The sequence below is a fragment of the Canis aureus genome, chromosome 24 (assembly GCF_053574225.1).
Source record: "Canis aureus isolate CA01 chromosome 24, VMU_Caureus_v.1.0, whole genome shotgun sequence".
NCBI lineage: Eukaryota > Metazoa > Chordata > Mammalia > Carnivora > Canidae > Canis > Canis aureus.
The window spans coordinates 28,156,547-28,178,642 of NC_135634.1; the positions used below are offsets into that span (position 1 = coordinate 28,156,547).

Below are 22,096 nucleotides of genomic sequence, written 5' to 3' on the forward strand. Positions count from 1 at the left end.
GTAACTCGCATCCGTGGTCCAGAGACTAAAACATGGGAAGATGGTATTATACATAGCTTGGTGGGAAGAATGAAGACAAGAATTTGACTTTAGTGAGATTCCAGTAGCAAACAGCAATGTAAAATTTGCTACTGCCTACCTATCAGCTATATCATTTTCATTCTGATACATATTTCTTTCTTGAGTCCCAAATTTATGATTTTAACTTAATGATGAAACAATTTATTATCTAATTCAAAAGTTCGTATCATCCATGTTTGTTTAAAAAGCCTAAACTTGCATGCAGTTTCTTTTAATTCGAAAAATGTTTGTCAGGCCCTGTCTTCTCCTTAGGGAGAGGAAAAGATCAAATTCTACAAAACCGTTTTTTTTTTTTTTTTAAAGATTTATTTATTTATTCATGAGAGACAGAGACAGAGAGAGGGAGAGAGACAGAGACAGAGAGAGGGAGAGAGAGAGAGAGAGAGAGAGACACAGGCAGAGGGAGAAGCAGGCTCCATGCAGGGAGCCCGACGTGGGACTCGATCCCGGGTCTCCAGGATCCCACCCTGGACTGAAGGCAGCACTAAACCGCTGAGCCACCAGGCCTGCCCTACAATACCGTTTTTAAAGGTTTTAATATATAGTGCAAAGTTTCAAGAGAGCATTGCTCTCTGCCTCCTGACAGTTGTATGGTGGGTGGAAGAAAGGGGCAGGAACTGTGGTTGCGCAGCTTCATCCTGGTGATTGTACTCAGACTTCTTACTCTTGTGACCATTGGCAATATTTGCTTCTTAAACACAGAACCTGCCTGGACAGCACATGACCTGGCAGCTGGCTCGCTAGCCTGGACACACAGACTATAGTACTCCTAGCTTGCTTCCTCCCCATAGCCTCTGCTAGTGATGGGTGTAGCTTTTCCTCTTGGGATTCTTTTGCCGTTTAAATCTAAAATAGCACCACTGCAGGCAGTGAAAAAATTCTGGCTGTTCTGTTGGTTGTAAGGGTCTCGCTTATTTCACCCCCCTACTCCAGATTCCTTCAGCTTGCCTGGTGTTCTGACGTCACCCTTTCAGTGCTACCGCCATAATCTTCTGACCTGGGCTTATTATTGGTCCAATGTATTTTCCTTAAAAACAGAACTCAAAATATAACATATGTTGTATCCTTCTTGACTCGGGAATGCAAATGAATTTTCCAAGCAAGTGAAGGTACCTACAAATACCTAAAGTGTTGTTTTTAACAAATGTATGTATTTCTCCCACCTATATTTCCTGGCCCTCACCCCATTACCCTGAGTAGAAAACTCAAGTTTCTTTGTTTCCCCCCCGCCAGGCTTTGTTCTAATATGGTACTGTAGTACTGTGTTTTTTTTTATAGAACGTTTTGGGTTCTATATGAGTTTTGCCCTTAAAATACGAGGTTCCAAATCTCTGTGCTTTTTCTTCTTCTTCTTCTTCTTTTTTTTTTTTAAATCTCTGTGCTTCTTAAGTCCTTATCTTTTTTTGTAGTTTCATTTGCTTCCCATGTGAACCTCTTGGTGTCATAGATGTATCTGGCTGTAGCGGTACCATCCCCCCTTCCTTTGCCATTTTGATGGACTGGAAAACCTCATCATGACTATTAGAAACACAGCTAAAAAAGATCATCAAGAACTCTTCTGTGAAAGCACCCGCTCATCCTTTTATGGACTTGGTGACATCAGCTTGGCCACTGGAAGCATTTTTTCCTAGTTCTCAAAATGTTATGACCAATTAAAGACTAGCAGATAGATGAACCAAATCCAGACAGATAACATGTAATTCCTATTGTGTTCTGTTTTTGATTGTCATTCTCTTTAACATCTAAGTTTATCAGCAGTATTTTCTAGGAGTTGACCTTAATTCAGAACTGAGACCAATAAGCTTTCAAACTCAGTTTTAGTATATTAATATTTATTCAAAAGTGGCCATAATTTTATAACATTTATAAACTATTCAACAGGTACCATTAACTAATAACTGTTTCAGTATCACTTCTATCTTCAGATTTTTTTTTTTTTTTTTAATCTTCAGATTTTGATCTTTCCATTGGTCTCTGACTCTTAATTCTTCTCTGTGTTTTGTTTTCCAGATCAAATCCAGAGCAAGGCCTGTAGCAATCCTGGTTTCTACATTTACTTAAGTGAACTTTGCTAAAGGATAAATATTTCTGATACAGGAACCTCTCACCAAAACCTTAGAAACACTTGCCACCTTCATTGGTACAGCTTACCGTCTCCCCCAGCTTGGCAGTTTGCCCTATGTTTATTTTTTTTTTTTTTTTTTTAATTTTTTTTTTATTTTTATTTATTTATGATAGTCACAGAGAGAGAGAGAGAGAGAGAGAGGCAGAGACACAGGCAGAGGGAGAAGCAGGCTCCATGCACCGGGAGCCCGACATGGGATTTGATCCCGGGTCTCCAGGATCGCGCCCTGGGCCAAAGGCAGGCGCTCAACCGCTGCGCCACCCAGGGATCCCTGCCCTATGTTTAGATTTGTTTTCAATCTCTGCACATTCATAGTGTGACATCCTGTTCTAGAATTGTGATCTTGCATGTACCCTCCCTTCCTCGGTCCCTCTAACATTCCTTTTAATTGAATTGCTTTAAAAGAAATCTTAATTTGAGTCTGTTTTAGGTATCTGTTCCATTCCAGAAGGTAGGTTAGGGAAAGATGGCCGATACATATTTTGAACTAAGTATAGCTCCCTTTTTCTGAAATAGAAACTGCCACCCTGAATGTGCTTAGCAGTGCAAAATGGGTTATGCCGATGACAAAGCTCAGAATAGATCTCTAGACCTCCTGAGGATTTGTCCCCTTCTCCCCACCATGACCAATTTTATTCCCCACTTTCTGATTCATTTTCTGTGCTCCTATCTGGGATATGTTTCTTTTTGTTCTTAAGGAGGTTTCCTTTGGAGTCTTTTGTCTGGGTCTGCTTAATAATCAGAACCAGGAAGGCTTTGTTTCTAGCTCAGGGAAAAGGAATAGCACAGAGCCCCCAGAGGAGCCTATCCTTCCTGATAGGAACAGGTTGTACTGACTGGACCATTGAATCTAGTACTGCTGCCTATGAAACTGGTTATGGCGCCTGGCTTTGCATTAAATCGAAGGGTGTTTTGTTTTTTAATTTCATGGAGTCACTGAGCAATATCATATTTGAATGCCCCAGTGATAGTCAGTGAACTAGAACCTTCTGGGTCATGCCATTACTTTGCCAAGTCAGTTTGCTACAGGAAACTAAGAAGACAAGTGAGTCTGTGACATTGGAACTCAGGCTTCCTACTCAGAACACAAATTCCTGTGTCTGACCCAGAGTCTCACTCCCCCAGAGCCTCAAGAATTTACATGTAGCAGTTACATTTTAAAATGTATTTACCATGTAGTTGACAAATGGGAATAGATTTGGTTGACTGCTCACAGTGTATTATTGGTAGAAGAGGAAATTCCAAAGAAGTGAATTTTAAATTAGTTGGTTTGTGGGTTTTGAAATTAAGTGAAAGAGTTTAGTGTTTTTAATAAGAATCATAGATCCTTTGGACAGTGCTTTGCCAGAAGCCATTTAATTTCCTGCTCTTATTATGTATCCTTTTACTTAAAGATGATAGAGCTATAATAGTAAAGAACGTTTTAAAGAGAAAAATCTGAAATCCTTTCACCCTTCTATAGTCATTTTTATTTCCATTTATTCTTGTAAATTTTTCATTCATTCAGTTAGTTATTAAGTTTCTATGTGTTAAAAATACAGTGTGCCCTCATTCCTGTGTGTTTAAAAGCTATGTAGCTAGCAGTGTTTTTATTCTGCATTTCATAATCTTAAGTAACTCATGTCTCTTTATAAATAGTATCTTTTTATAAATGGGGAATCTGGAGACCCAGAAGTCATACCTTAAAGGCATACCAGTAGTAGAGTTACCTTTAAAATCCAGTTTTCTTCTCATGCTACGTACTCTTGATTGTTTCTGTGATTAGGAGAATGTCAGGGGTTCCGGTTCTAAAATACTTACCTGAGTTTTAAATTTAATTTTATTTGTTAATTAAGGTGTTGTAGTCTGCAAAGGGGAGGCAGAATATCAGTAGTTTACAAAATTGTTTCTTTTCCAAAACCCATTTTGCTTTCAGGATTGTCCTAGTTTATATTTATGCTCCTTATTTTAGGAAGAATGGCATTACTGAAAGGCACCATGTTGTTTTTCTAGGGAAGGATCTATCATGTCGGAGCAAAACAGATCTTGACTGCATTTTTGGAAAAAGACAGAGTAAGAAGACTCCTGAGGTATTAAGCCACATACATTTGATATATGTTCTGTTTCAACACTGCTTGACTTTCTGTGCATAGAACTATTTATATGTTACCGGTAGTACTTTTTAGATAAACTTACCAAAAAACACTTTGAGAGGCTTCATATAGAAGCTAAATGTGATCCTCTCAATAATAATAGTTGGAAGTTAATATATTTTACAAGAATTCTGAGAAAGGATATGGTTACCTGCTTTTTCCCTTGTGTGAGGACTAGAATAAACTTGGGGAGGAATGTCTTTGCTGGTTTATTCAAAGGGGAAAATGTCTCTCCTATTCCAGGAGAGAGGGGTGGTTGCATGTAGTGGTTTTGTTTGCTCTGCTTGGACTGTATAACTATTTGGGATATGGCTTGGGGAGGAACAGTATCATGTATGTACTCCTGTTCTGGTCTATTCTCTTTTAAAAGCAATTTGAAAGTGTTAGGTCGTTTGGATATCAAAATAGAAGTTTTGGGTTTCTGGAGATAAAGGGATAAAACTTTAAAATTGATGTTGTCTCCAAAAATCTGCCATTATGGTTGCTATAGCTATTACTCAACTAATCTGATATGTCCTACTTACAGTTTCTTTATTGGCTCCTAGCCAAGGCCCTTGGTGACTGTAGAACAAAAAAAAAAAAAAAGACTTGTGTCATTTATTTCTGATTTTTTCTAGACCGACAGGAATTTTTCAGGACAGTAGCTATTTGTTACTTAATATTATTTTCAAAGAGTCTAGTTATTAGAAATCGTGCTCGGTGATTTCCTCTGTGGGTTGGGACTAAATTCCATCTTTCAGCACTTTTTCTGCCTCTACACCTTTAGCGGTTGAGGACTGAGGAGGCAGGCCTGGGCCCCATTGGCTCGCTCAGGGGCGGTGTCTGTAAGTCTCTGTTGAGTCATGTCAAAGGCAGGTGGGTCATTAGGGAGGAGGTGTTCTGACATCAGGCCACACTGGATGCTTCATTCACTGAGAAGCTGATGGAAAGAACTAAGGATCATCAGACAGTTCTGCTTCTGGTCACACCTCTGCCCTTCAGTGGTTACTGTGTGACCTGGATTGGATAGGGCCCTTTGCCTTGTTCACTCAAGACTTTGTGTCAGTCTTGTATGAGTCTTCCTCTTGAATCATTCTACTTTGGTCTTCCTCAGTAATTTCAGTATCCTCAAGGGTGTTCTAACAGCTTTGCCCTGCCCTAACGATCCCCTCCCGTGGTCCCTACACCTTATACCTTTGCATCAGCCCATGGCCCACCCTGGATCTCTGATGATAACCTTTCTGTTCCAGGTCTCTCAGTCTTGGATTCCCACTATGCTGGCATTTCCAAATCCTTGCATTCTTGGATTATTTGACCTTCTTTTTCCTCCCTGCTGTCAGTCCCTCTGCCTGCAACCCTGGTCTTTTTTAGCACTCTCTTTGAAATTTTACAGTTGAACAGATCAGGGAAGGGTATTATAGATGGACTTTAAGTAGAACTTTAAAAGAACTTATGTGAAAAAAAATAAAAAATAAATAAAAGAACTTATGTGGGTAAGCACAGAAAAGCTTTTTCTTATAGGAGATTAGAGGTTTCTAATCCTCTGACAGATGTCTGTCAGTAAGTCCTGATGTTAGGTGCCGTGAGGTTTTTCAGTACTATCGAGCATTTCTTGGCTTTTTTGTGGTGTAGTCATTCATGACCTTGTTGATGTGAGCCTGTATTTGAGGAGCTTCGGAAACAATTCCCTGGTACTAGCCTAGGGAAAAATCTATTACGGGCAATTGATGTGGAAGAGACCAGCCTTGATATAATACTGTGTTTTGTGTAGCATTTATATCCAGGTACTTCTTAATCTCTCATTTCAGCTTAAGACTTTCCTCTTGTTGCATTGAAAATCCTGATTGTTTGGTGAGGCAGTTTTATATCAAGGTGCAGTGCTTGGTCTGCCAGTAGAGTGTAACAGGACTTACACTCAGTTCCCTGAGGAACTTTAAAAAAATGCTAATGCCAGGGTTTCACCCCAGACCAGTTAAATCCAAATTTGGGGTTAGGGCCCAGGAATAAGTATCAGAAGAAGAAAAACAGTTTTAATTTAAAATAAAACCTACCCAGACAACTCGAGTGATACTATCGAGTAAGGATTGGTATGTAACACTTGGGAGAGCTCCTGGCTTTCATGTTATGAATATTGCCTAGGACAGGGTTTCTGGAATCTTAATATGTACACAGACCATCTGGGAATTGTATTAAACTGCAGATTCCAGTTCTTGAGGGTGGGTTGGGGCCCAAAGGTCTGCATTTCTGAGAAGCTCCCAGGTGATGCTGATGCTACTGGTCACACTGTTGAATGTACCACATGAATAGACAAAGCCTCTGTGATGTTTTACATTTAGCACATATCTATAGGCATATGTAAGATGGAATGTCTTTAATCACATTTTAAGATGCCAACTAAAAAGTATTTCTGTAAAGCAGATTAACTTTTTTTTAGTTTTTATTTAATTCTAGTTAGCACACGTGTAACATTAGTTTCAAGTATACAATATAGTGATTTGGCACTTCCATACAACACCCAGTGCTCATCACAAGGGCTCTCCCTAGCCCTATTTTATCCATCCCTCCACCCACCTCCTCTCTGGTGACCATCAGTTTGTTCTGTATAGTTGAGAGTCAGTTTCTTGGTTTACCTCTCTGTGTAGTTTAAGTTTTAGATATGTTTGGATTTTCATATGGAGTTGGCTCTCTTGAGGCACACCCATACCTTCCTTGAATAAACTGTTGCTATGAAACCTTACCATGTTAGTTACAACAGTTCTTACAGCCAAGGGCAGGAGGCCTTTGATCAGATTTGTTTGAAAAAACCACCTCTTTTGGCTCCTGTTTGTAGTTGGAAGGAGTATCACTTTGTGTTTACTCCCTTGACCCCCATAGCAACATTGGCCTAGAATTTATATTTGGCATTGCCAAGGTAAAGGTGCTGCTGGAGGTCAAATACCTAAAGAATCCTAGACACTGTGGCAGTATTGATTGTTAACACAATAATCCTTTGTGGGTGCTCTGGATAAGGAGCTGATACTGATCTTGTCTTTGCATCTAGATTTAAAGAACCTTGGGCATTGACCACACCTGGCTTGGGCAACATCCTATCTCTCACGTTAAACCAAACTTACTGATATCTATAATTCCTGATAGTTGTAATGATAGAAAAGAAACTACAACCTTATGAAGCATCTGTGTGCCAATCACTTGCTATCCACTTATGATAGTGTTTCATTTATCCCCAGAACAGTCCTATGAAATAGGCATTATTGTCACCTTTTTAGCAATGAGGAAACCAATGCTCAGAAGGACTTGTTATGAAGGTCCAAGGTGGCACAAACAGGTGCCTCTGACTCTAGAGTCATTGTCCTTTCTCCTCTACCTCAAAGTTAGTTAACTTTCCTGTCCCCCCCCCCCAAAAAAAATCTATGTTTAAATGATTTTAGTTATGCCTTAGAAGTTTTCTTTGAGATTTTTGTCAAAGGCATAAGTCATTAATACTTTATCATCATTTTGTGGGAAACTGGTTGGCTGTTACTCTCATATTGCTGAAAATAGTGGTTCAGCTTTCAAAACATCACTACCTTTCTGATGGGTTCAGAAGCATATTACAAATGCCTGGTCCAGCTTTGGAAACCATTATACTTTGCTGTTGGAACTGAATTAAGAGAGCTAGCTTGAGTTTCTAGAGCATAGATGTTATGTTACTTGTGCATTTTCTGGTCTCATGATTTGAAGGATCTGAATACGTTTATATCCGAGAAACAGCTGCAGCCCTTGATTTTTTTTCTCCTGTGTTTTTGCTTTAAAACTTTTAATTTTGGAGTAATTACAGATGGACAGGAAGTTGAAGAAAGTTCAGAGGGGTTTCTTGTACCCTTCATCCAGGTATCCCAGGGGTTACGTCTTACATAACTATAGCACAAAGTAAAAACCAGGAAATTGAAATTGGTGTGTGTAGTTCTCTGTCACTTTATCACATAAATAGATCCTGTAACCACGGTCTCAGTTAATTACAGAACTATTCCCTCACTGCAAAGATCTTCCTCAGACTACTCCCAGTTACCCCCTCCCCTGCACCACCTTAACCTCTGCAGCCACTACTGTCAACAAAATTATCTAATTCAAAATTGAATATTGTATGTATGAACCACATAATCTCTCACAATTATATGATGAGTCTTCTCACATCAGTAATGATCAATACCCAGGTTTTAAGGGCTGAGCATAGTTTCTGTGATCTACCTTGGGCACTTAGGCCGGTTAGATTTTATGTCTTCTGCTGGATTTTATGTCTTCTATCTTACATATCTTTAGAAAATGCCTTGTAGAAATCAGATTGTTTGATGTCTTTAAAGTCCAAAATGTATTGGAAGCCTGAGTGGCTCAAGTGGTTGAGCATCTGCCTTCGGCTCAGTGTGATCCTGGGATCCTGGGATCGAGTCCTGCATCAGGCTTCTGGCAGGAACCTCCCTCTGCCTATGTCTTCCTCTGCCTATGTCTCTGCCTCTCTGTCTCTGTGTCTCTCATGAATAAATAAATAAAATCTTTTTTTAAGAAAAAAAAAGTCAAAATGTATCAATTAAGTTGTTTACTTGTATAATTTCAGAAGTCTATGAAACTGTAAAGTGATGTGTATCTATAAAGTGATACCATTATTACCTGACAGGTTTGTGGCATGTCAGTACCGCAGAGCTCCCTGGGGTACACTTCTTATAGTGGATTGGTGAACTCCTCTAAATTGCATGCAGAATTCTTGGGCACATGTACATGTAGGTATGGATATATAAAGTCCAACACTTTCATCAGATTTTCCAGGGAGTCCTTGATCCGAAAAGAATCATTAAAATCCAGTACTTTGCATTAAAAAAATCTCTTCCTAGTTTAAAAAAAAAAATCACAATGAAATTTTCTTTGTGTTGTAGGAGGGAGCCTTATGTCATGTAGAGGAACAGAGCCTTCCTGTCTCCAGGAACCTTACTTTTTCTTGGTGCTCAGTATTTCCTCCAGCCACAGAGCCTATCTAGAGGCACTGTTGCCCTGTTTGAATCTTGCTGTTCAGAACTACTTGCTTAAATAATGAGAGATCATCACAAGCTACCAGTTACTCAGAAAACTTTTAATAAACTGCTCTGTCTGGGAATGGTTGGTTGTATATTTTTAATTTCCAAGTCCCTTCCTTTCCTTTCCCCATCATCTTTGTATTAGGAAGACAATAACTCTGGTTTGGAGTGCACCTAAATTGGAGATGTATGCACTTTTTATATGGAGACAAAGAAATGATCGAATATATTGAACTGAAATTACTAGGGAGCCCCCTGAGACCTGCAGCAGGTACTTGTGCTGGCCATTGCCTGCCAGGAGTTGTAGGGGGGGGGAGAGAGAGAGAGAGAGAGAGAGAGAGAGAGAGAGAGAGAATGTGTGTGTGTGTGTGTGTGTCTTCTCTCACTTGGTGTGGGAGTTGGAGACACTGAAAAACAAATTCCACTAGTTCCTATCTTGTTGAACTTCCTGATACTCCTTTTTTTTTCTTTGCTTCTCACTTTTTCCCTCCCCCACCTTCCCAGTTTCCTTCCTCTATCCAGCTTGTTTCCTGATTCAGCCTTATCACTAGCAAAAATACTCCTAAACCATATCAAGCATCGAGAATGTGTTACCAGCATTCCTACTTTGTTTCTCTAAACAGCATGTTTCTGGCATAAGCTCTTGGCAAAATCATTGTCACTTTCTTCCCCCTCTGTAACCTGATTGAATTAGAAACCTTGGATTTCTTGCATGCTCCCCGGATACCCCAGGTAATGATCTCTTTGCTTGAATAATCTGACGGCTTTTGCTTTTTGAACCAAAGCATGACTTATGTCCCTTCCTTGTCAGTTATCATGAATCCCCTTTCTTTCCCATTTCTGACTGATTGTCAAATCTGAAAAGTCAATTCCAAGCAGACCTTTCTCTTTTTCTTGCTGATTTCATGGGATATTGTTTTAATTCTATAAACTTCAATTCCTCATAAGGGAAGATGATTGGAAAAGGCCTTTTTAAACATTTTTTCTTGGAACGTCCTTGAATCAAAAGTCATTCCTCCTTAGGTCGAGATGTTCGTTTTAATAACCTATTTTCATGAATTAGGTGGAGTTTTGTAAACGGTTTACAGGATGTGAACTCTTAAATTTGAATCTATCCCCTTCCCTGCAACCTCTATCACTCTGCCTTCCCCAATCTTCACCCCAGGTCTGGGCATCAGGATTCAAAAGCTGGGCAGCTTTCCCAGCCTAGTATTTGCTAAAGCAGTCTTTTAATGAAGAACCTTTTAGTTAGAGATAAATTGAAATTTAATACCACAAACAGGCCAAATAGTACATTTACAGTCTAAAGTTTTTTTTTTTTTTACCAGCATTCGTGACTTCAGTAATTCTCGTCATCATTTTGACCACTTATAACAAAATCAAGATCCAAAATAATCTAAGCTGGAAAACACTTTAACCAAAACGAAATAGATAAACTTTTATGAAGATAAGCAAAGTCTCATTTAATCCCAGAAAGATCTCATTTGGTAGAAGTTAAATGAGCATTAACTTGGAGGCTAGGACTTGTAACCTGACTACAGTATCACATAAGCCTAAGTATGTAGTGTGGCAGCCATCCTGCACATGGGCTTGGGCTGTATCATGCTGAAAGCAACATCCTTTTTGCTTATTTTCTGCCCTCGTGACAGAAATAAAGGCTGAAGCCTGTTCTTTGAAGCCTGCGTGCCATATTTTAAGAATGTGGTCAGAGACTGGCATTAGGGACCAAAGTATCTGGAAAGCAGGACAGCAGCTAGCAAATGAGCAGTGCAGAAACTCTGCCTTGCCTACAGAGAAATCCTGACTTTGAATGTCCAAATGGTTTTACTGGTCTTCTAGAAAAGGAACAGATTGTTTTGTTATGCTTCATAAGGAAGAACTAGTACTGATGGATGGAATATACAGGAAGATTTCTCCTCAGAGAAAGGATGCAGCATGGGCTGGTCAGCTGTAGGATGTGCCTCACAGTTTGTTTCTGTGAGGAATTCTTGTACTTGATAAGAGTCTGAACTAACTGCACATGAGTACTTCCAAGGCTAAGGTCTCCTGATTCTAAAGTAAAGAGAAGACACAAAATACTCATATTTGAAATGGTACTTGAAGTTTTACGTTTTCATAGACTACAAAAGGAAGGAACGTTCTTGGATTCCTTTTCTTGATTCTCCTGTACTTGGACAATTTTGGCTTTATCTACTTAGGTTCCTTATCCAGGAGATGAATGTGAAAAATCTTTGGTGTCTTAAAGCAGGAAATTGAATAATATTGAGGTAAAATAGTAAGTTGTTTTAGCAATCCAAGACTTAAAAGAGTTACTAGAAATGTTGAGTGTCAAGGTGAAGTTAGCTGTCTTCGATGGCCCTTTTTCAGCCTGTTAACTCTGTTTTCTTATCTATAAAGTGAGAGTGTTGAATTATATGTCCTTTACTAGATTCTGTTTTCCATAGACTTTCCTCAGTGATATTTCCCATTCCACATACTCTTCTAGATCGATCCTTGCAGCTTTCTCATCAGGAGGTGGAGCTCAGTCCCTTCCCCTTCCATCTGGGAAGGCTTGTGACTTGCTTATAGTGATAGAATGTCACAGGAGGGGATGCTGTGTGACTTACAAGGCCTTACTGGCTAAAATACTTGTTGCTCTCCAAGGCTCCAGCCTTTATTTAAGCGGTCCAGTTGCCTTTCAGCTGTTAGAAAGCTCAAAGCCCAAACTAGCCCACTAAGAGAGTATGGGACAGAGAATTTTGCAGGTGCCCAAGACTATGTGAAGAGAAAGGTCCTGGCCACCCGCTGCTGTGCTGGCTCTAATCACTTTTTGGTCAATACCACATTAGAGAGACCTGGGGCCAGAGCCACCCAGCCAAGCTCTTCCTTGAATTACTGACCCACAGAAATAGTGTGTGATAAGGAAAGGATTGTTGTTTTAAGCTGCTGAGCTTTGCGGTGGTTTGTTGCCTAGAAAACTGAAATGGCTCTCTAAGGAGCTGTCATTCTGTGGTTCTGTGATTGTGTATTGATGGTGAACCTGGTAGATCTGTCTTAACCAGTGGAATGAGGAAATGATGTCATCTAATGAATTATTTTTTCTCGGGCTTCTTCTAAAGGGAGGCTCATTCAATGGAGTATGGCATTGAGAATAGGCTCTTTAACTTTAGAGTTTGATAAGCCAGCTTTTGAGCCCATGAGTAGTGTGAAGACTGATTTGAGGCAAGTTATTTAACCTCTCTGAGCCTTAGTTTCTTCATTCATAAAATGAGGATAATAATAAATTATCTAGCAAAAATTAAATAAAGCCATGTAAAGTTCTTAGCAAGTCGCTAGCATGCAGTAAATGCCCAGCGTACCTTAGCTGTGGCTGCCAAGATCACTGTCATCATTGTAATTGTTAACACAGATTTAAGGTGGTGAGTAATAAACCTAATATAGAAATGAGAAAATTTTAATCCATGTGCACATAGTCATATGTTGAGCAGTATTTATTAATATATGTACTGACTAAACTCACTCATTGCCAACAAGTCCTTCCCTTCCTTTTCTTTTCTTTTCTTTTCTTTTCTTTTCTTTTCTTTTCTTTTCTTTTCTTTTCTTTTCTTTTCCTTTCCTTTCCTTTCCTTTCCTTTCCTTTCCTTTCCTTTCCTTTCCTTTCCTTTCCTTTCCTTTCCTTTCCTTTCCTTTCCTTTCCTTTCCTTTCCTTTCCTTTCCTTTCCTTTCCTTTCCTTTCCTTTCCTTTCCTTTCCTTTCCTTTTCTTTCTTTCCTTTCCTTTTCTTTCTTTTCTTTCTTTTCTTTCTTTTCTTTCTTTTCTTTCTTTTCTTTCTTTCTTGGCAGAATGTGTGTGGGGTGGGGTTGTAGCAGGGACTCCTAAGCAGGCTTCAAAGCGCGGAGCTGAATGTGAGGGATAGTTTCATGACGCTGATATCATGACTTGAGCTGAAATCAAGAGTTAACGCTTAACTGACTGAAACACCCAGGTGCATTAAATCTTCCCTTTTAAAGTCCTCCAGCAAAGAGGTTTTTTGTTACCATTTTGCCATCATAGCAATTATAGAGGATTTCTTAGCATATCAATTTTAAAATTAATACTTAATATAAGTAATAATTAAAGCAGTAATCTTCCTTCTAATGGGATGTCCTGTATAGTTTGGGGTAGATGTAATGTGCAAAGAATTTATTGCTTTAAAATAAATAAACTAAGGTAAAAGCTCTTCATTACCATCAACACTTAGTGAGTATTCATGGAGATGATGATACTGAATTTAATAAGTTTCAAAAGCTTCAAAATGTATTTGATGCTATCCTTATTCCCCAAAGATTTACAGTGTTTTAGTACTGTTGGAGTCTGATTATGGAAAGATGATAGGATCTCAAGGACAGATAGACACTTAGGATCATCTAGTTTATGCCCCTGTATCAAGCAGGACAATTTCTGTCATTACAGTGGAAATGAGTCTGATTCTATTAACAGTAGAAAGGGAAAACAGGTTTATAATGTGAGTTTTAGAGATTAAGTTAGATATAAAGAATGTTCCTCAAAGGAGGAGTGGACAGTTTGAATTACTTAGAGACATCATAGAAAATTTAACATTTGGAGATATTTACAAGTGGAATTAAATGCCATCTAAGAGAAGAGACAGGAGACCATTACCCTGCCCTTTTCTTTCAGTGAAGTCCATCTGAACAATATAACATCCTTGGAGATATGAAAGGACAAAATAGTAAATAGTTTACCAAGGATATTAAATCTGAACCAAGATGATTCTTTGTACCTAGTACAATCTTTACTTCTATTAATGCTTTTGAAGCCAGACACAAAAGATACCCTGTTATAGGTTATGTACAGTTCTGATTTCTTCTTTTCTACAGTAAACATAGTTTGTTGGCACTTATTTAATAATGGAAAAGCTGGAGAAACGTCAGTGGTTATAAAAATTTACCTAGTATATCCTGATGATTACTCTAATTGCTAAAGCTGCAAAGACAGTAGGACTTGGCCTCCTTCTTGGAATTCATGGTCTTCTGTGAGAGGGGATAGATGTAGAAATATATTGAATATAATGTAACAAATTCTCTAGAAGAGTGTAAGAGTCTTTTCTACAGTATTTTTCCTATAGCAGCTTGAGTGTTTTAATAAGTGTAATTGAGATCATATCACTATGTTCAAAACTCTCCCAAGTATGAAAGGCAAATCTTTACAATGGCCTGGAGTTCTGTTTGTTATGCCCCCTGCCCTGCCACCCAGTCTCTGTCTTCTCTCCCTCATATACACATAGACACATACTACTGCCTTACCTCATCTTCTGTTTTTTTTGTATCCGCTCTGCCCTCATCACACTGGCTTCCTTGCTATTCCTCTAGTATTTCAGGAATGCTCCCACCCCAAGTTTAAGTACTTGGTGGCTCCTTTATGTGGAATGGCTCACACCTGCCTCTTTCACATTTTTATCCAAATGTCACCTTATTTATAATTGAAAACACAAACAGTAACAACAAAAAACCTTGACACTCTTATACCCTCTCCTTTGTTTTATTGTCCATAGCAGTTACTGCCGACTGATACACTAAATTGTTTACTGTTTTTCCTCGATGGATTGGAAGCCCCAGTGAAGGCAGGAATTTTTGTACTCTCTAGCATCTAGAACCATGCCTGGTATGGAGTAGGTTCTCAGTGAAGTTTTTGTTGAATTGAACTCCGTTGTTGAATTATATTTTAGACATTAGGGAAACACAGACCAGAGAACCATTAATTTTTACCATGATGCCAGAAAAATCTACAGAGAACTGATGGTTGATCTTGGTGCAAAGGGCAGGAGTTTCTGAATGGACAAGGCATAGAAAAGAAGATGTAACATGAGCAACGTATCCTGGGTCTCAAACTGAAATGTCAAGGGGGTCCAGGCATCTGACTGTAAGTGTATAAGTAGTCTGACTTTAAGATTACAAGGAATCAGGAGAATCGATATCCTGTCTGAAAGATTCTGAGATTCATAAAATAATGAGGATGATGTTAAAGATGGTGGTGGTGGTAGATCTTGTTCCAGGCAACTGGAACATGTTTGTGATCTCATTTGACACAAACTGTTAATTGTAATATTTGGCATAGTTGAAGGTGAGAAAGCCAGGTAGTTTTATGTATGTAAGTGGAATTGCGCAGCAAAGAGTAGCTGCTTAGAACCACTTTGCTGACTGGGCTCGGCAGTATACTATATATGTATCTGAGAGGTGCTTCCTGTCTCCTGGATATGTGAATATTCACATCTCTCTTCTGTAGGAACTTGTATTCCTCTGATACATGACCATCTCTTCTTTATGCTTTGGTGCCTGTCACAGACATAGGGCTGATGAGAAGCTTGGAGGATTTGCAGCGCAGTGGGCAACTGCTTGACTGAAGTGAGATCCTAGTGTGAAAAGTGCCTGAAATCAGGCTGTTCGCGGCCTCTTCTCATTCAGTGTGCCAGTAAAATCATTCCAAGTGAGTAAGAAGCATTGCAGAGCTAGATTTTCTATTGAGCACAGCTTTTGATGAAAGGAAGAAGAGCTAGATATTGACTTTTTGGTGCCTGTTCTATCAGTGGTCTGTTAATCAACAGAGGATAAATTATTGCTCCTCAGACACAGGAGAGGATCCCCTTGATTTGAAGGCATTTCCACCTCTCTTTGTTTTTTTTCTCTTTATTGGTAGAGGATCTTTCCTCCCGCCATTTGCTCCTTGGGGGTTTTGTTAAGGACTGAAGGGAAACTGAAGGGAGCTCTTTTGATTTATCTTCTATCCTTTCCTTTTGGTCACTCCACAGGGCTAAAATAGCCGAGTTGGCTTTAATATGTCGCCATTAGAGACCAAACATTAGCTGGAATAAACCATCATGCCTCACAATGAAAAATGTCCCCTGATTGGCTAATTAATCAGTCAAAGGGGAATGACATGGCTCTCGGCTTGAGGGACTCTGCTAGAGAGAAACAGGCTGTTGATAAATGGTTTTCCAACAAATTCATATATCAAGGAAACTTAGTCATTTTTTAACTATACTTTGTGTGACTGCAATTTTTTCCAACTTTTTCTTTTCTGCTGCTCTTGCTGTTTGGGCTGCGTTTTTTATTGTTGATAGAAAAATATAGGATTTTAGATATGAGAAAATAAATGCTTTCCACTTACTCATGTCTGTTAGTCTGATGGGTTGTGACTACGTTTATCAATAGGTGGAAATCCACTTTTTCCAAAATTTGTGAAATTATATTTTCTTGTCTTCTTCAGAGTTAAGATCTCCAGGTTCTGGTCCACACAGCCTGATTTTGAATCCTGGCTCCATCAGTTGCTAGCAGGGAGCTCCTGGGGCAGTTACCCAACATCTCTCTGCTTTAATTTCCTCATCCTTAAAATGGGTTAATAATAGTATTACCTAAAAGGATTGTTAGATTGGAGATTAAGTAAGGTCATCCATAAAGCATTTGAAGTAGTCCCTGGCACAGAGTGATAGGGAGTACTCACTGAATGTTTGTTATTATTTTTTTAATCAAAGTGATAGATACGTATTGATTTTAAAAATTGAGCTGCACTCATCAGCTTCTAATGAAAAGCAGCATTCTTCCATCACATCCCGCACTACTTCACCTCCCAAGTGTTCCCTATAGAATTTCCAGTTCTTTTAAAATTATATGGTATTTATTTTCATATTGTAAAATATCTTACATGGATATTCTTGATGCCTTAATTTTTTTGACATCTTCTGGACTTCCGTTTTGGTAGGTTATGCCTTTTTACCACTCAAAGTACTGACATAAGTATTAGTTAATTTGGTATTTGGTATCTGTATTTTTATGACTATATAGGTACTATTCTTGGTTAAGCCAAATAGTGTACTATAATTTCTTTTATAAGTGTACATTGCCTTTTATAATTTTGTGTTGTTTTCTGGCAGGGAACAAAGGGTATGTCCATGTATTTTTTTTTATACCCTCTAATAACCTTATAATATAAAACTTTCTGCCATGTAAAGTACACCAGCTAATCAGTGCAGTCTTTTCCCAAGGGATCTCCCTCTTAGGACCCCCTACTTCCTGCTTACTCTGACTGGCTGTTTGTTTGCTTCACTACTATCATCTCAGACTTTTCCATTCATTCTGCTCCCACTACCTCTTCTGTCCTGTGTCTCCTCACTCATCTTCTTCCAGCTTTCTGAGAAGGGCTACAGTTCTGAAAACCTCTATCCTAATACCAGGGCAGATTGGGTGGATTATAGCATTCTGGACTGAAAAGCATTTCTTTGCAGGATTTTAAAGTATTACTCTAGTTCGTTCTGATTTCCATTGCTGCTGTTTCTATTTTAGTGCTTTACGTATATCTGTTTTGTCTCACCTCTGCTAGGAGTTTTTAGAATCTTTTTATCCTTGGATATCCTTGGATTTCTAAATTCTCATGGAAGTGTGAGTTAGTTGGGTATTTTTATTCACTAGATACTTGATAAATCTTCCAATGTGAAGATCCATGTTCTTTTACCAGTTCTGGAGAATTAACCTTTTATTCATTCTTTGATAATTTTTTCCTATTTTCTTTGGAAGTCACTAATGACACAGTGGGCATCTTGGATTATTCTTCAGATTTTTTTCATCTATGTCTCCTATTTTTCTGTATCTTCTACTTTTGTAAGGATCCTCTTGATACTTTTTCTTGCAATCTTTCTATTAAAATTTTAAGTTTTTTCTCCCTATTTTTAATTTCCAAGATCTATTTCTCATCATCCAATTGTTCCTTTGTATTCATTTATTTTTATTTTTTTATTTTTTATTTTATTTTTTTTAAAGATTTTACTTATTTATTCATAGAGACCCAGAGAGAGAGAGAGAGAGAGACAGAGACAGAGACACAGGCAGAGGGAGAAGCAGGCTTCATGCAGGGAGCCCGATATGGGACTCCATCCCAGGTCCCTAGGATCACACCCCAGGCTGCAGGCGGCGCTAAACCACTGCGCCACTGGGGCTGCCCTCGTTTATTTTTAAATAGCATCCTGTTCTTGTTTCATAGATACAGAGTGCTCCCTTATCTCTGAGCACAGTGTTTTATTAGAGCTCCAGGTTGTTTTTTCTCTTTTTCCTCTGAGCTCCTTTTTCCTTTTGGTTTTGGCTTTTTTCATGTTGGAGAATTTCCCTGTAATCTGATGTCCCTTTGCTCTCTGGCTTTTACTTGAGTCCGTCATCAAACAGCCAATGGGAAGCTCTGCACAGGCACCAGGACTTTCCTTTGGTGAGGTTCAGTTTGTCTAGAAAGGCGTTCTTACTTGGGGACCATGGCCTGGGTTCTGGTGAGGGATGGGGTGGGGAGGTCATTGCGTCAGAGTCTGGCCTCCTTCTTGCCAGCTGAACATTTCATCCTGCCCTCCAGCTGCAGCTTAGTCCTGCCTGGTGGAACTCAAGGTCAGTCTACCCAGAGATTAAACGCTTTGTATTCCTTACACATTTTTATTTTAGAGAAAAAAATGGCTCTTGTTCGCCATTCTGGAAGTGCATCAAGGGCCTAATGCACAGGGATATTCAGCAAATCATTACTAAAGGAAGGAAGATCAGAAACATTAATATGAAACCCTTCCACATCAAAAGAAAAATTTGTTTGGAAATTTACCAACCCCTTTTCCTATCCATTAGTTCCAAATGTAAACTATTTTATCTCAAAAGACTTGGGCTGGGGGGTTGGGGTTGATTTCAAGTCCTGGCCCTGGCATTATTCCTGTTTCAAAACAACAAACAAACACTTATTTGCTACTCAGATTTATTTCCTTATAAGGTGCTTTCAAACAGGACTGGCCTAGATATAAACTAAATTTTACATCATCCCTAGTCTTTCATGTGGACTTTCTCTTCCACTTGCCTCTTGCTCCTTCCTCTCATGGCTATCTCCTACTCCCACCTTTGGAATATATGGCTGAGGAAGACTGAAGAAGCCCTCCCTCCTGTGAAGTGAAGGAAGTGACTTTCCTCACTACTCTTTCTTTCCCTCAGCTCTAGTATTGGTTCCTCCTGTGGGTTAAGCACAAGTAATTTGCTTAGTATATCATGGAAATATATAATTCCTAATTTCTTGTATAGAAATGTGTGAGTGGTTGGCAGAAAGTATCCGAAACCTCCAGAAATACACATGGTGAACACCCTAACATGGAAGCCTTTTGGGTGTGATTCCTATAGCCAGCAAGCTGCATCCATTGTATGTTTTCTCCAGACACACATTACAGGAAGCCAAAGCTCAGACATCCTGTCCCTGGTTCCCATTTTCCTCTCCCACCGAAGGAATACAAGGTGTTCTGCCAGGAGAGACAGACCTCACGTCTTGACAGGTTGGCCTTAGAAGTTACAATTGCACTATTGAGGAGGATTAATGGAAACTAGGTATGATGTCAAAGTGGAAAGAGTAATGAACTGAGGGACAGGAGAAGATCTCCATTTCAGTGTTAGATCTGTTGGTAACTGCCCTTGGGACCTTGAACCTAGCCTTAAATTCTCTGGTCCTGAGTCTTAGATTAAAGCACTGGTGGGAACACTTCATTTGAGAATGACAGTGAGTATGTTAAATGTACCCAGAGTTGCAGAGGGAAAAAGTAAAAGCTCCAATATCTTTTCCATCATTGTTTGTTGTATTTATCCAGAATAGTTAGATAATGAACTTGAGTATGATCTTTGATTTCTTTCTCTCCTTCGACACCTTCTCATGTCCAGTCAGTTCATCATCGATTCTTGTTGATTTTGTATTTTTAATATCTATGACATTCATTCTGCTTTTCCATTTCTTCCAAAGTCATGGCCATTATTACTACCAATTGTTATTACCGCTGAATTACTCTCTTTAAGTGGTCTGCCTGACCCCAGTAGTTTCTATTATCAGGACATCCTCTTACTTATTTTCATGAAATCCCTCTTTTATGACATTACTGTCCTGCTCGAATAGTCCCCTGTGTCTAACAAATGCACTGTCCCTTAGCTGAGTGTATTAGGCCCTCTACCAGCTCACCTGGTCTGTGTTCTAAGAGCTAACACCCACTGATCCAAAATACAGATCACCAGGACCATTTCAGTCAGCTCCAGACAGCCTTTGTCCTCTCAAATTTTTGTTTCCCTACACCATTGCCTCCGCCTTTAACTGTCCTTGCCTTGTCTACTCTGCCTGTCTGAGTCGTCCAGTGCAGCCCAAGTCCAGCCTCCGGCCATTGAGGAGGGGAGACAAGGAATGCAAGGTTGTTGAATTAAACAAGCATTGATATTTAAAGTCGTGGCTCGTTCATGTATTCAGATTGTTATTAAATGTCTCTGTGCTGGGCACTGGTGTTCTAGGCACTGGTGATGCATCGTTGAGCAAAACAGACAAGAATCGCTGCCCTCAGGGAGTAACATCTTCATGAAAGAGTTTCCCACGATGGTCTAATGTGATAGTATAAAAAAAAATGTCTTTTTTTTTTTTTTTTTTTTTAAAGAGATCTATACTGGAGGAAGTAGGAGTGAAATGACTTGGTATCTGGAATTTGCTTAGAAATACATACATGAAGATCAAAGAAATGATTTAATAATGTGGCAAAACCTTGTTAATTGTTGATAATAATATTGGGGGCTCACTGTGTATTAATTGAGAGTTTTCATAATCTAAAACTTGGTAAAGAATCTCCTAATTATAATATTCTTTAATTTAGCTCTACTGAAAGAATGGTGTGATTATTTTGTGTGGTAGGTTCAAAATGTCATGGTCATCTTTCAAGTGCATAGTCGTTAGTGCCCTGTTTATTTTTGTCTTAATATGTCCTAGTTTACTCTTTCCTCAAATCCTTTCAATAAGTCTTCTTGTCATCTATACTAATATTAATAGAAATCAGGGATGGGAACCAACAGAGAGACACAATAAAGGAGATGAAAGGTAATGGCTAGTTTGAGTCTTCTACAGAATAAATCCCTTTGTTCTTTGAGCACGTCATCCTCTCACAGCTGCGGGTCTACCATATTCCTTACTTATGTATGGTTCATCATCCCAATTGCATGTAATGGAGAATGTGGTGTGGTGATAGAGTAGCTGATTCTTCCTTAGTCCACTGTCATCTGACTACTCATGAGGGCTTGGGAAATCTAGATCCAGGAGGAAGATTTAGGAATATAGGGTCACCAATAGGTTTGCGTCATCATTTGGATTCTGGCAGAGAGACAACAGTCCCAGAATAGGATCAGGTTTTAAAAAGTGGTGGTTTTATGAGATGGAAGGAGTGGAAGGCAAAGCTCTTCCAGATCTGGAGTATCCAAATTTAATTGGTTTTCCATGGATGAAAGTTGTTTTCATAGAGTAAAGTTTACCTTGTATGTGGGGTGAGGAATTGTGTGTGTGTGTGCATGTATGCATATGTGTGGAATGAGGAGTTCTGAGGAAATTGTCTTTAGCGTACCTGAAGTTATTCTGTATGTTCTGGAGAAGGAAGATGCTCAGAAATGTACACTTCAGGATTTATGACTTATTCCAAGGAGTTTCTTGATTACTCTAAATCTTGTTCCTTCCCTTTTCTATTGCCCAAGCTGCCTTTTTATTTGTTCATTTCTTGGAAGTCTTTGGGTCCTTTTCTTTACCTTCATTGTACATTTCTCAGTTTATTTGTAGGACACGGTTGTGACTTGTAAGGCATATAGAATGTCTTTTACTTTTCACATTGGAGGAAAAGTACTATAAGTTGGCCACATTTCAGTGGCACTTGTACATGATGTGATGTTTTCTTTACCACTTTCAGTCTGT

The 22,096-nt window shown here is 39.0% G+C and overlaps 1 protein-coding gene across 1 annotated transcript in view; it reads left to right on the forward strand.

Annotated features, from left to right (window-relative positions):
- Positions 1-22,096, forward strand: part of PINX1 (PIN2 (TERF1) interacting telomerase inhibitor 1) — a 92,551-nt gene that overhangs the window by 27,414 nt on the left and 43,041 nt on the right. The window contains exon 6 of the mRNA XM_077868641.1: positions 4,199-4,275. Coding sequence (XP_077724767.1) covers positions 4,199-4,275 — 77 coding nt within the window. The remainder of the gene's footprint in view (positions 1-4,198; positions 4,276-22,096) is intronic.